The following is a 12252-nucleotide window of genomic DNA, read 5'->3' on the forward strand; positions in this document are numbered from 1 at the left end:
GCTATTTTTTTAAGTTGACCAATACAGTTGTAAACTGAGTCAACTTTTATTTTGTAATGTTTAGTTGATTACATACTATTTAGGTGTAGCTGCTGTTGCATTTATTTAGTATTTGCAGGTTTTATGTTTGTATGCAGACAAATGATTGTAGTCAAACCATCAGTTGGATGCAAGACTGTGCAGCCTTTTTTTGTGTAAAATGCTACATCTGTCATACATGTTGTTAGCAGCTCACAATTGTTGATTCTACAGTAATTAAGCCCATTTTAACTTTGACAAAAACGTTATGAACAAAATCTTGTGTTTTATGTTATTTTTCTTAATTGACTTGGATAGTTTGACCCTTGATTGATGGAGTAGTGTGGGTTTCATAAGCTGACAAATTCAAATGATTCATGTTGTAACAGAGCAACAAGTAAAGATATTTTTTTTCTATGCAACTGTAATGTTTGTCACTTGAATAAGTCATAAATTTAGAGTTATTTAACGTTAAGGAGTTGTTACGTTTCTTTTACGTTACCTTTGATTACATTTAGTTTTATTTATAAGTTACATCTGGTCCTTTGAGGACAGCCATTATGGCGATGTGGCCCTGAGTGAGAATGAGTTTGACACCCCTGCTCTAAATGAATCCCTCATTGCACTCTGTTTATGGTTGTTCACATTGAAATATCACTGCATTTTGTGTGTTTTATTCTATTTATTCATGTATGTTATACGAAACTGGATATGACGTTTATGTCGGCGCTACGTGCATTGCGTAGGTTTTTACGTAGCTCAGTGTTGGTGGATGTCATAAGACGATAGAAACATCATAGATAGAAAACATGCTAGCAAAGTATTTGAACAAAAATCACTTATAAAATAACCTCCCAATATATCACATATATAAAGTATGGTTATTGACCATTTATGTTCATACATTTAAAAATGTGACGTTGCAGAAGCGCTGTTTGTTAAAGGAGGAAGTGGTAGTCCTCGTGCATGCGTGGCACCGAGGCACAAAGCCCGTGGGAAGAAAATTGGGATGAAAATAATTTTCTGCGTGCAAGGGCAAGGCAGAGGAGGAGTGCGTGTGCCGCAAGTTTAAAAGCACATTGTGTGCATTGCCAGGCCACGGCAGCGGCGGGCTACCCCTCCAGCTGGACACGCTTGCTCTCCCAACCTACGTGGACGCACGGCAGCTGCTCACGTAGCGTGTCCGGCATTAATGCGCCTTGCCCGGCCACGGCCGCCAGCTCTTCCCACTGTACACTCTGGTCACGATAGCCGTAGGAAGCCAGTATGCGCATCTTGCAATCGAAGTGAGTGGGCTACACGAGACTCGTTCGATGCCCACACACGGTACGTCCCCAGTGAATGAAACGTACGACAGCCTGACATGAAGCGCACCTAGCACGCATGAGTCGCGTGCTGCTCTCACGATCTAAAGCTAGCAACGGCGGGCGAGTGGCAAGCACGTGGGTGTCACATTTGTTTTCTTTCTTTTCTTGGGAGAATGAACAGAATAAGATTTTCATTGCATGGTATAACTGCTGTTGTACTATGCACATGACAATAAAACTCTCTTGAAACTTGAAACAAATCAACTCCATGAGTACGGCACACTTCCAACCCATCTCATACTCTACGTCCTCTACGTGCTGGTGTAACCCGCCTTACATTCCTCTGCATTGTGTTCTGGTGGGTTATGAAGGAAGGAGACTTGAGGGTCTTTGAGGTCTTTTATTTCTGTGTAAAACATACAGTGAGTGAGCTGTGTGCTCCTCCATGCATTCCCTGGTTCCCCTGGGAATCAAAAAGGAGATACAAAATGGATCGCACATGTGCAGACATGAAGAGATGGCCGCTAGCCGACCTGTGCTAGCAAAGCTAGCCTTCACCTCGTCAGCAACTAAAGTTCCAAAGTACACGAAACAAACGGCGAAAACTCTCACTCGACATCCATGATACTACACACAACACAGCACAGTCTGCGACGACACAGTACACCAACTTCTCACACACACTTCACACAACTCTCGGGGAAAGAGCACATTTTACGTATCACCTCGTCCATGCCAGAAACAAGTATGGACGAGAGCGCACACGCCCCGTGACATGATGACGTCACCACGCTCCAGCACACACTGACGCAACACTCGCACCACACAAAACCAGTACATTAACATATTTATACATACAACATAACAATAATGCTCTAAGTGTTTTGGTGAAATTAACAATGCTTTTAACTCGTTACACTGGCCACGGCCAACAAATTTCCCTAAAATTGCGAAGCCCATGTGTGTGGTAACATGTACGTCAGGATATACCGTAAATCACGGTGTATAAACCGCACCTTTTTCCACCGGTAAGAAGCAAAAAATCGGGGTGCGGTTTATACACGATGACAGGTCTGTGACCAGACTCGGACTGAAAAATAATATCAGACAACGCTTCTACAACGCTTCAGCGGAAGATCACTCGTACTACAAGCCCGGTCACACCACCCGAACTTTGCTGTAGCGTTCCTGGAGCGGTGAAAAAAAATTCATCACCGCTCGTAACCGTTCACCACCGTTTAACAGAAGTTGGCCCCCGTTAAGGCAACGCCGTATTCGCTCGGCCACCGCTGATGGTCCCTCCTACCGCTCCGAAAGTTTTGAGCTGCACAAAATATAGGAGTGGCCAATTTTCCGCCACAGCAAAGTTCATCACCGCTCCAACAACGCCCAGTCAAAGTTTGGCGGCGCTAGACGCAAGTTCGTGGATGCTTGGGTCCGCTAGGCCAGAATTTGGCTATAAATACGGGGAGAAATTGACCAGAAGCCCATTTGGGAATAGCCGTCTGTGGGTCAGACAGTTGCTTTGACTTTAGCGCCCTCTGCTGTACAGTTGCTGAAAATGCTAGTGTATGCAATTTCTTTCTAACTTATCTGACGGCTGCTGTCTTTATTTTCACACCGTGATATAATATTAAATATAAATATATTAAAAATAATATTAAAGATCGAGAAGCCGAAGTTCGGCATGAGTGTTACGTTTGAGTGTTACTTTGGTGTGTATAGTGTGTGCGTGTATGATTGGCAGGTTGTGTCAGAAATCAACTTTTCTTACATGAATTCCATTGCAGATGAATTGATGGACGGCAGATTTCGCCTTTCTTCTTCTTTTTGAAATTGCTTAGTACCTTTGCGCATGTTGATTTGAGATGAAAGAGTTGGCAAACATTTATGAACTAAACTTTTTTTTTTTCCCCGCCGTGAGCCTGAAAATTGGGGTGCGGTTAATACAGGGGTGCGGTTTATACACGGTGCTTTACGGTAAGTCCAACTTTAGGTGCAGTCGCTTGGGTGGCAGTGTGTCACAGCTGATGACAATTGACAGAAATTATTTTATTATTATTTTATTAATAGTTAAAATTACTTTATTAATGCATTAGCTATAAAATGTTATTACAGGTACATCTCTTATATCGCTTAAGCATATGCATTTAACATTTTTTTTTTGTATTTTGCCATCGAAAACCCTATTTAAAAAAATATATTACATTGGCCTAAAAATTGTGCATCTATTATATTTATTAAATGTATGTACAGTAGCCGCCCCTACAACGTAAATAATCCGTTCCAAGAACCTTTATGTTATAGGGTTTTTATGTTATACGAAGCGTAAAATACATGTAAATAGCCTAATCAGTTCCAAGATCTTCCCAAACTCACCCCTTTGGCACTTCAAAATATTCAAAGTCCACCAAATATGGTGGGAAAATATAAGAAAACGTTAGCATAAACATAATAGAATAACATTCCAATATAAAATACGGAAATAAATAAGATTACTGTAAATGAATAAAACTGAAAAACAAAAACAATCTTACCGTTCACGAGATGTCTTGCTCAGGAGCGCAAGTGGAGGCAGGAAGGAGGAGGAGGATTAGCCTGAATCGAAACACGACTCAAAGAGTCTAAGAGTCAGCTGGTCTCACAGACAAACACACACGCACTACACGATAATGCTGTGTGCAAAATTTTAATTTGTAACTTAACTTAATTGTTTAAGTTAGTTTCAGGGGGACTACGAAGAGGAAGGAGTTTGAAGGGACAATCAGCCAATGAGATGAGAGTGTAGGCGGTGCCCCAATAATCATCCAATGAGATGAGAGCGGAGGCGGTGCCCCGATAATCAGCCAATGAGAGCGTGAAGCATCAGAATTTCTGGATAATTTCTTGCTTGGTTTCTATCGACAACTTTTCCCTTTTTTTCTTATCACTTACACTTGGTTTAGGGCCCATGATTACGGTAATTTTAACACAAAGAAAAGTAAAAATATTAAAACGAGATTTCAATGCGTGCAAACTAGCTTAAGGGCGACTACGATGAGAGGTTAAAGGGAGCAGCATGTCTCTCACACAGGCACACGGACGTGCTGGATAAGTCAGCCAATGAGATGAGAGCGTAGGCGGTGCCCTGATAATCAGCCAATGAGATGAGAGCGGAGGCGGTGCCCCGATAATCAGCCAATGAGAGCGTGAAGCGTCAGAAGGCGTCACCAAGCGCTAAACAAATCGAATTTCTGAACTTGCACCGACTTGACGCTTTACGTTATATGGAATTTCTTTCATAATACGATGCAAAAACTTTACATAAATTCTTTACGTTCAGTGGAATTTACGTAAAAGGAGGTTTACGTTATGCGAGGTACTACTGTATTTAACATTTATATTTTGGTAAAAAAACTATAAATAAAATAAAATATGAATACGATAGTTGTACTAATATTGCATAGGCCCGAACTTTTATTACTGATGATTGTAACATGTAATTATTTTACTAATTTCAAAACTGAGCTTTGTCAATGTGTGTGTTTGACCTTTAATGTAGTTGTTGTTGTTCATCCACAGGATGGAGAGACACCGCGAAGTGTACTGGAGGAAATCGGATTGGCATAATACATCCTCCATAGGCCACGCCCCCTTCTATCCTGCTGCATTAGCCAATTTTAACAGCACACATGCTCGCAATCCCTCTTTTTTTATTTTAATGTATCACTCTTTGTTTTTAGTGTGACTGTTCACTAGCACATGTTCTCGTTGACAAAAGCTGATGCTGATCCGCTGTACTGGCGTCTGTATGTTTTGTATGTATATTGTATAGGCTTTATATTTAGTGTTTAAAAAGGGAAGTCAAAGTATTACATCCACAGAGCCAAAGAGTTATCGGAAAATAACATTTTTATACTCTTGTTGGCTGTCTGCTGTATTCAGACACTGGAAGGCGGCCTGAGCTTGAAAAAAATAAAGTTGCACTGGAAGACTTATCAGAGGAAGTACTGTTGATTGTGCCCCTATTTCACTGGAAACTTGTTTCTGTGTGAACACCACAGATCTTACTGGATCTCATCAGACTGTGCAGGTGTGCCAAACACCCCCTGTTCTTACATTCGCTTACACTTTTTCCTACTCGCCCTTCTGCATTAAAAGACACCAAGATGGAATGGTTCTGAGGTCAGGTTATTAGTTCCAGGTAAAGTTCTGGGGTAAAGTTCCTGGTTGCAAGGTAAAGATGTTAGTTTGAAGTTAAGTTCCTGGTACTGGTTTGTAGTTCCTAGCTCTGAAGTAAAGTTCACGGTCCCGGGTTAAAGTTGCTGATTCCAGGTAAACTTCCTGGTTCCAAGGTAAAGTTCTTGGTTCAAGGGCAATATTCCTGCTTCCAGGGTAAAGTTCTTAGTTCAAGGTCAAGTTTGTAGTACTGGTGTAAAGCTCCTGGTCCTGGGGTAAAGTTACTGATTCCGAGGTAAAGTTCCTAGTTCCAGGTTAAATTTACATGCTCCGGGGTAAAGTACCCAGTTGTAGGTAAAGTGCCTAGTTCCGAGTTAAAGTTCCTTGTTTCTGGTACTGGGGTAAAGTTCCTAGTTCTGAGGTAAAGTTCCTGGTTCAGGGGTGAAGTTACTGATTCCAGGTAAAGTTCTTGATTCCAAGATAAAGTTTCTGGTTTTGGTGTAAATTTCCTAGTTCTGAGGTAAAGTTCCTGGTTCAGGGGTGAAGTTACTGATTCCAGGTAAAGTTCTTGATTCCAAGATAAAGTTTCTGGTTTTGGTGTAAATTTCCTAGTTCTGAGGGAAAGTTCCTGGTTCCGGGTTCGAGTTCACAGTTCTGGGCTAAAGTTACTGATTCCCAGTAAACTTCTTGATACTGAGGTAAAGTTTTTGGTTCCAGGGTAAAGTTCTGTGTTTGAGGTAAAATTCCTGGTTCCAAGTAAAGTTCCTGATTCCAAGGTAAAGTTGCCAGGTTTGGTGTACATTTCCTAGCTCCAAGGTAAGGCTCCTGGTTCCGGGTTAAATTTCCTGGTTCTGGGGTAAAGTTCCCAGTTCCTGCTAAAATTCTTGGTTCCAAGGTAAAGTTTATGCTTCCAGGGTGAGATCAAGTTCCTGGTACTGGGGTAAAGTTAAAGGGAAAATAAAGGGAATGCTTCATCAATCACAATTTCAATTACACTTCTGTCAAAGCAAACTGTCCTCTTAGGAAGCAACACAGATTGACAATCAATTTCACATGCAATTTCACACAGGTGGACACAACACAAACCCAATAATAATAATAATAATATTAATAAATTCGATTTCCATTGATAATTTTTGTGTGCTTTTGTTGTCAGCACATTCAACTATGTAAAGAACAAAGTATTTAATAAGAATATTTCATTCATTCAGATCTAGGATGTGTTATTTTAGTGTTCCCTTTATTTTTTGAGCAGTATATATCATATATATAAAATAAATAAATCATTTATATATATATGTAATTTTACTATGTTTGAATTCAAATGAAAAAACAAATCTTTAAGCTGGTGATGTTTTCCGTATTGCACCGGAAGTGGGACGTGCTGTGGTGGATGATACTGCAAATTATGGTATCGATCTGATACCCAGTAGTGTACAGACAAGGTCTTCATATACACTAGGTCCCCAACTAATGAACACAATTGGTTCCAGACGACCGTTCGCAAGTCGATTTGTCCATAAGTCCAACAAAAGGTAATATTACCAATGATATAGGTACTACATGTACGTGTATACATGTACAGTATATGTGTATGTATGTAAATATGAGTTTGGATGCAGTAGTATCATTAAACGAGGATAATTATTGAAAAAAAACAATAATAATAAAAATGATATAATAATACGCAATGATAAATGTTATTTACCTTTGAAGAGGAGTGGTCGAGCATACGTTGTTGTGGTGGAGGAGGAGGAGATATTGAAAAAAGTAAAAATGGTCGTCGTGGTTAGACTCTTCCAAAAGAGGTAGTGTTCTGTGGGTGGTGTAGAATTAAGCAGGCCTATTAACTCTTCATAAACTTTAATCACACGCTCTGTCCGGATTGTATCATAAAACTCTTAGCCTTCCTACCTCCTCTTCCTCGTCTTTCTCTCCTGTTGGTCCCATTAGCAGTGTCACAGTGCCCTCTACTGGTCAAGCATGTACAGTAGCAGTATAAATACTGATGGAGCGATTGACTACAAGGCAAATAAAATAAAATATAGACCAGTCGGCTTGTGTTCGTATCCGCGAATGTTCGCAAGTCGGATGTTCGTAAGTTGGGGACCTAGTGTATAGTATTTCATATTTAATACAATAATGTCATGTCAACAAAATAATACATATACTCCCTTCTGGGGCATACAATTGCCAATCAAAATAAAGCAACAACTACCATTTTTAACAGTTGTGTTTTGTTGATCGCAAATAAGTTTGTTGATTTAAAAAACGATACAACTTGATGCTGTGGCTTACTCTGAATATTGAATGATCAGCAAATTAATGCAAAAATTAAAATAAACCTTACAAATTTTGAGTGAAAAGCATCGGTAACAGTATAGATATCGGCGATACCTGGCCCTGTACTGTAGTCACTTGGTATCGGATCGATACCAAAATATGGCAGTATCGTCTATCACTATCGTCTATCACTAGCACTAATAAGGAAAGCCATCCATCCATCCGTTTTTTTTCTATGCCGCTTATCCTCACTAGGGTCACGGGGGCATACTGGAGCCTATCCCAGCTGACTTAGAGTGAGAGGCGGGGTACACCCTGAACTGGTCGCCAGTTAATCGCAGGAGATACAGGCAAACAGTCATTCACACGCACATTCATACCTGTGGGCAATTTAGAGACGCCAATTAACCTAACATGCATGTTTTTGGAATGTGGGAGGAAACCAGAGAACCCGGAGTACAGAGATGACCAAGCGGAGATTAAGAAAATCCAACTGGAGCAAATTTCTGGTAATTTAATGTGAAATACACGTTAAAGTATATGTATATATATATATATATATATATATATATATATATATATATATATATATATATATATATACACTGCTCAAAAAAATTAAAGGAACACTTGGAAAACACATCAGATCTAAACTGGGGGAAAAATGATCTTGAATATCTTTCCTGATAATAATTGGGTGATGTATTAGTAACAAAATGATCACCCTATAGAGGGGGGAAATCAAAGACACCCCAAAAGTGAAAGTGTATATATATATATATATATATATATATATATATATATATATATATATGTTGACTATGAATAACAAAATATTGACAAGAAGCTTCATTTATTTAAAAAACAGTAAGTAGTAGTGTTGGGCCGCTGGCAGTAGGGGGCGCTGTTGTGGCGTACTTCCACAGCTAGTTAGCCAGCTAGCTAGCTATGTATATCTATCTGTATATATATATGTGTGTGTGTGTGTGTGTCGGCTGTGTGTTGCTGCCTTTCGCGTCCCACTCGAACGTCCATCTCCTCGGGGAGGCTCTCGCACACTTTTGTGTTCGACGAGGGGTGCGCTTGGAAGAAGTAGGACAAGATGAAAAAGTGTAAATGAAGAGTAAAAAAGATAAGTTGGCTAGCGCGGCAGCGATCTACAAGTCGAACTCCCAGCAGGTAAGCCCAGCCTTTTAAAGTCCACTCTTGTTCCTCTTCCTCGCTGAAGATAACAATTCGGAGTTTATTTTGCGCTTTGGATTTTCACTTCTTCTGGTAAAATAACGAAAAGGCGACTTTTGCTGCTTGTACTTTGTCGACACTAAGGACGAAGACGATCGCCTTTGTGTCGCTTATTGTGTTCCATTCTGTGCGTTAAGAGCATTAAGCTGGCCCGTCTGGACTGTGACAACAGGTGTTATCGTCTTTGTTTTGTTGTTCTCCAGCTAAAACAACAAAACAAATGTTGAAATGTTCATCGATCAACATTCCAACAAGAAAAAACTTGTCGAACTATGAGGCGTTTCAAATGAGAGCACATGTCCAGACGTTGGCTGTCACTGACATAACTACAAACTGGCAAAAAGTAATCATTGAAAAAACTAGTGGAAGTTGCCAGAATGGATATTGACAAGCTCTAAAGCACCAGGGCGACAAATCTGGATCTTTTTATCATCATCATCATCATGTGGCACCCCCTGCTCGTTGAGAAGAGCCATACATGCTTTCACATGAAGGCTGCCGTTTACCCATTCCGTCTGCCATCAGCTAAAGCGGGGTGCCCAAAGTGCAGCCCATGGCACTTAGTAGCTTACTTTAGTAGCATAATGTCCAAATAATAATGGATTTTTTTTCCGGAGATATCATAATATAAGAAACAAACAAAACTAAGAATGATATTGCCATTTTTGGAAAATTGCTTTGTGGAAAAAATTATATTATAAAAATAAAGTCAAAATATTGTCGGAATAAAGGTATAATTATGAGGAAATTTACAAGTTGTAATTGTTGAAAATTTAAAAACAAAAGCCAACAGCAGCAGAAATGGAAAAATCTGCTGCAATTTTACAAAAAAGTCAAAATATTAAGAGACAAGTTGGAATTGGATATGAAAAAAGGTGAAATTTTCCGATATTACAAGAATAAACTTGTAATATTATGAGTAAAAATAATGTCATTTTAGTCACATTGACCTGAAATGTTAAAGAAAAAATAAATTAAATATTAAAGAAAAAAAGAAATTGTATTAAAGAAAAACTATACAATAAAAGTTGTAATTTTTGGAAATTTTATAATATTAGGAGAATAAAGTCCAAATAATATGGGAATAATGTCCTAATAATGAGAAGAAAATTTACAAGAGGAAAGTTGCCGTTTTTGGAAATGAAAAAGAAATCTGCAGAAATGAGGACAAAAACAGCTGTCATTTTATGGGAATAAAGTATTAAGATAAAACTGTTGTATTTTAACGAGGAAAAAAGTCAGTTTTACATGAATAAACTTGTAATATTATGAGGAAATATATTGTCGTTTTCATAGCACAGAGCTTAAATATTTAAGGAATAATTTTTAAAACAGATTTAATATAAGAAACAAACTAAACGAAGAATAAAGTTGTAATTTTTGTAAATTTAGGCTGGGGAACAAGTTATATTACGAGAATAAAGTCATAATTACAAGAAGAAAATTTACAAAGGAAAGATTGAATAGTTGGATATTTAAAAAAATAACCCACAGAAATGGGAAAAAAACAGCAGTCATTTTAGAATAAAGTGAAAATATTCAAATGAGGGGAAAAAAGTCAAAATTTTACAAGAATAAACTAATGTAATTTTATTTGCATTTCACCGATATCACAAAGCTTTTTCTTGAAATATATACTGTATAACTTGTTAGCATATTTATAAAATATCAAAGTGGCAAATGTTGCATCCTTTCATTTTTCACTATGTGGCCCTTGCCAGAAAAACTTTTGGACACCCGTGCTCTATTTTATAATGCACTTCTAAGTTGTTATGATTTCAAAATAAATCTGTACCAGGGTCAAACTGGTGCCTTCAACCTATTTACTGTACAGGCAATGCTTTAAGTCACATTGCAACATGAAGCACATTTTATTGTGAGTGACCCGACCCTTTTCCCCGCTCTTGCAGTGCCATGGATTCCGAGCAGTACGCGATAGATCTGCACTACATAGAAGCTGGCAGCCATTGGCACGTGAGGCACGAAGCAGGAGAGCTAGAAGCAGCCAGGAACCGAGACGGGGATGGCTGGAAGTTGGTGGAAGTGTTCCTTTCTGGAGGCGCACCGTGGGGATTTACGCTCCGGGGCGGGCTGGAGCATCGTGAAGCTCTGCTCATCACCAAGGTAACCCAGCTGCTTTCCTTTTTCAGATCTCATCAGGAGAATACGTTGATTTTAATCAAAGCAATAACTAGTCTAGAGTGTCAATGTAAAAGGTTTAGGCTGCATGCGTTCCAAAATGCCTCCTCTTGAGGTAACACTGCATGACAGGGAATACATCAAAAGAGTTTTTCTTCCTGTCACTCACAAAACATTGTGCTATGCAGAATGAGATGAATGCTTGGTAGCCACACCTCCACAGACAGGAACCTACAAGTCATGTGACTTGCAAACCTTTGGGAACATGTGGATTTATTTGAACATGTGTATCAAAGCCAGCTTGTTTTTTTTTTTTCTTCAAAAAAATAAGTGGTGTGTGTGTGTGTGTGTGTGCGTGTGTGTGTATGTATGTGTATATATATATATATATATATATATATATATATATATATATATATATATATATATATATATAAATAGATAAATGAAATGCAATCAATAAAAATGTAAAATAATAAATCCAAAAGTTTTTTGACACAAACGTTAGCAACACAAGCGTAGCTATGTGAGCTATAGTGCTAACATTACATTTTAACGTCACGCTAGGTTAGTATATTCGCTGATAGAAAAACTACTAGAGCCTATCCCATCTGACTTTGGACGAAAAGCGAGGTACACCCTGGACTGGTGGCCAGCCAATGGCAGGGCACATATAGACAAACAAGCATTCACACTCACATTCATACCTATGGACAATTTAGAGTCTCCCCAATTTAACCCCACATGCATGTTTTTGGAATGTGGGAGGAAACCGGAGTACCCGGAGAAAACCCACGCACGCAAGGGGAGAACATAAATAAAATAATAATATAAATAAAAACAATATACAAATAAAAACAATAATACAAATAATCATAAAATATTACAATAGTAAAAGTATAAACTAAAGATGTACATGATCAAACTTGCAGATTTAATGTCTGTAGCTGACTGACGGATAGTTGGCAGAGCTGCATTTAAAGATATCTTGTAAAGGCCTTTATAAAAAAAAAATTATTGATTTTTTTAAATTAAAAAAATCTAAGTTTCTAAATAAAATGAAATAATAATAATAAATAATACTATAATTAAAAAATGAATAATA

The 12252-nt window shown here is 38.4% G+C and overlaps 2 protein-coding genes across 10 annotated transcripts in view; both read left to right on the forward strand.

The window, feature by feature from the left end:
• LOC129189285 (AP-1 complex subunit sigma-2) overlaps positions 1-5303 on the forward strand; it is a 28550-nt gene extending 23247 nt beyond the window's left edge. For all 5 annotated transcript variants that reach the window (XR_008572779.1, XR_008572780.1, XR_008572778.1 and 2 more), the window contains one exon: positions 4887-5303. Coding sequence is in view for 2 of the 5 variants with exons in the window: in XM_054790844.1 (XP_054646819.1) it covers positions 4887-4948 (62 nt within the window). In the remaining 3 variants the exon portion in view is untranslated. The remainder of the gene's footprint in view (positions 1-4886) is intronic.
• Positions 1-12252, forward strand: part of shroom2a (shroom family member 2a) — an 89261-nt gene that overhangs the window by 19314 nt on the left and 57695 nt on the right. For 3 of the 5 annotated variants that reach the window (XM_054790835.1, XM_054790837.1, XM_054790838.1), the window contains exons 1-2: positions 8703-8945; positions 10919-11132. In XM_054790835.1, coding sequence (XP_054646810.1) covers positions 10923-11132 — 210 coding nt within the window. In that variant the 5' untranslated portion in view covers positions 8703-8945; positions 10919-10922. Of the gene's footprint in view, positions 1-8702; positions 8946-10918; positions 11133-12252 lie in introns of those variants that run through there. The other 2 variants (XM_054790839.1, XM_054790836.1) reach the window with 2 other exon arrangements.

Source organism: Dunckerocampus dactyliophorus, chromosome 10 (assembly GCF_027744805.1).
Source record: "Dunckerocampus dactyliophorus isolate RoL2022-P2 chromosome 10, RoL_Ddac_1.1, whole genome shotgun sequence".
Lineage (NCBI taxonomy): Eukaryota > Metazoa > Chordata > Actinopteri > Syngnathiformes > Syngnathidae > Dunckerocampus > Dunckerocampus dactyliophorus.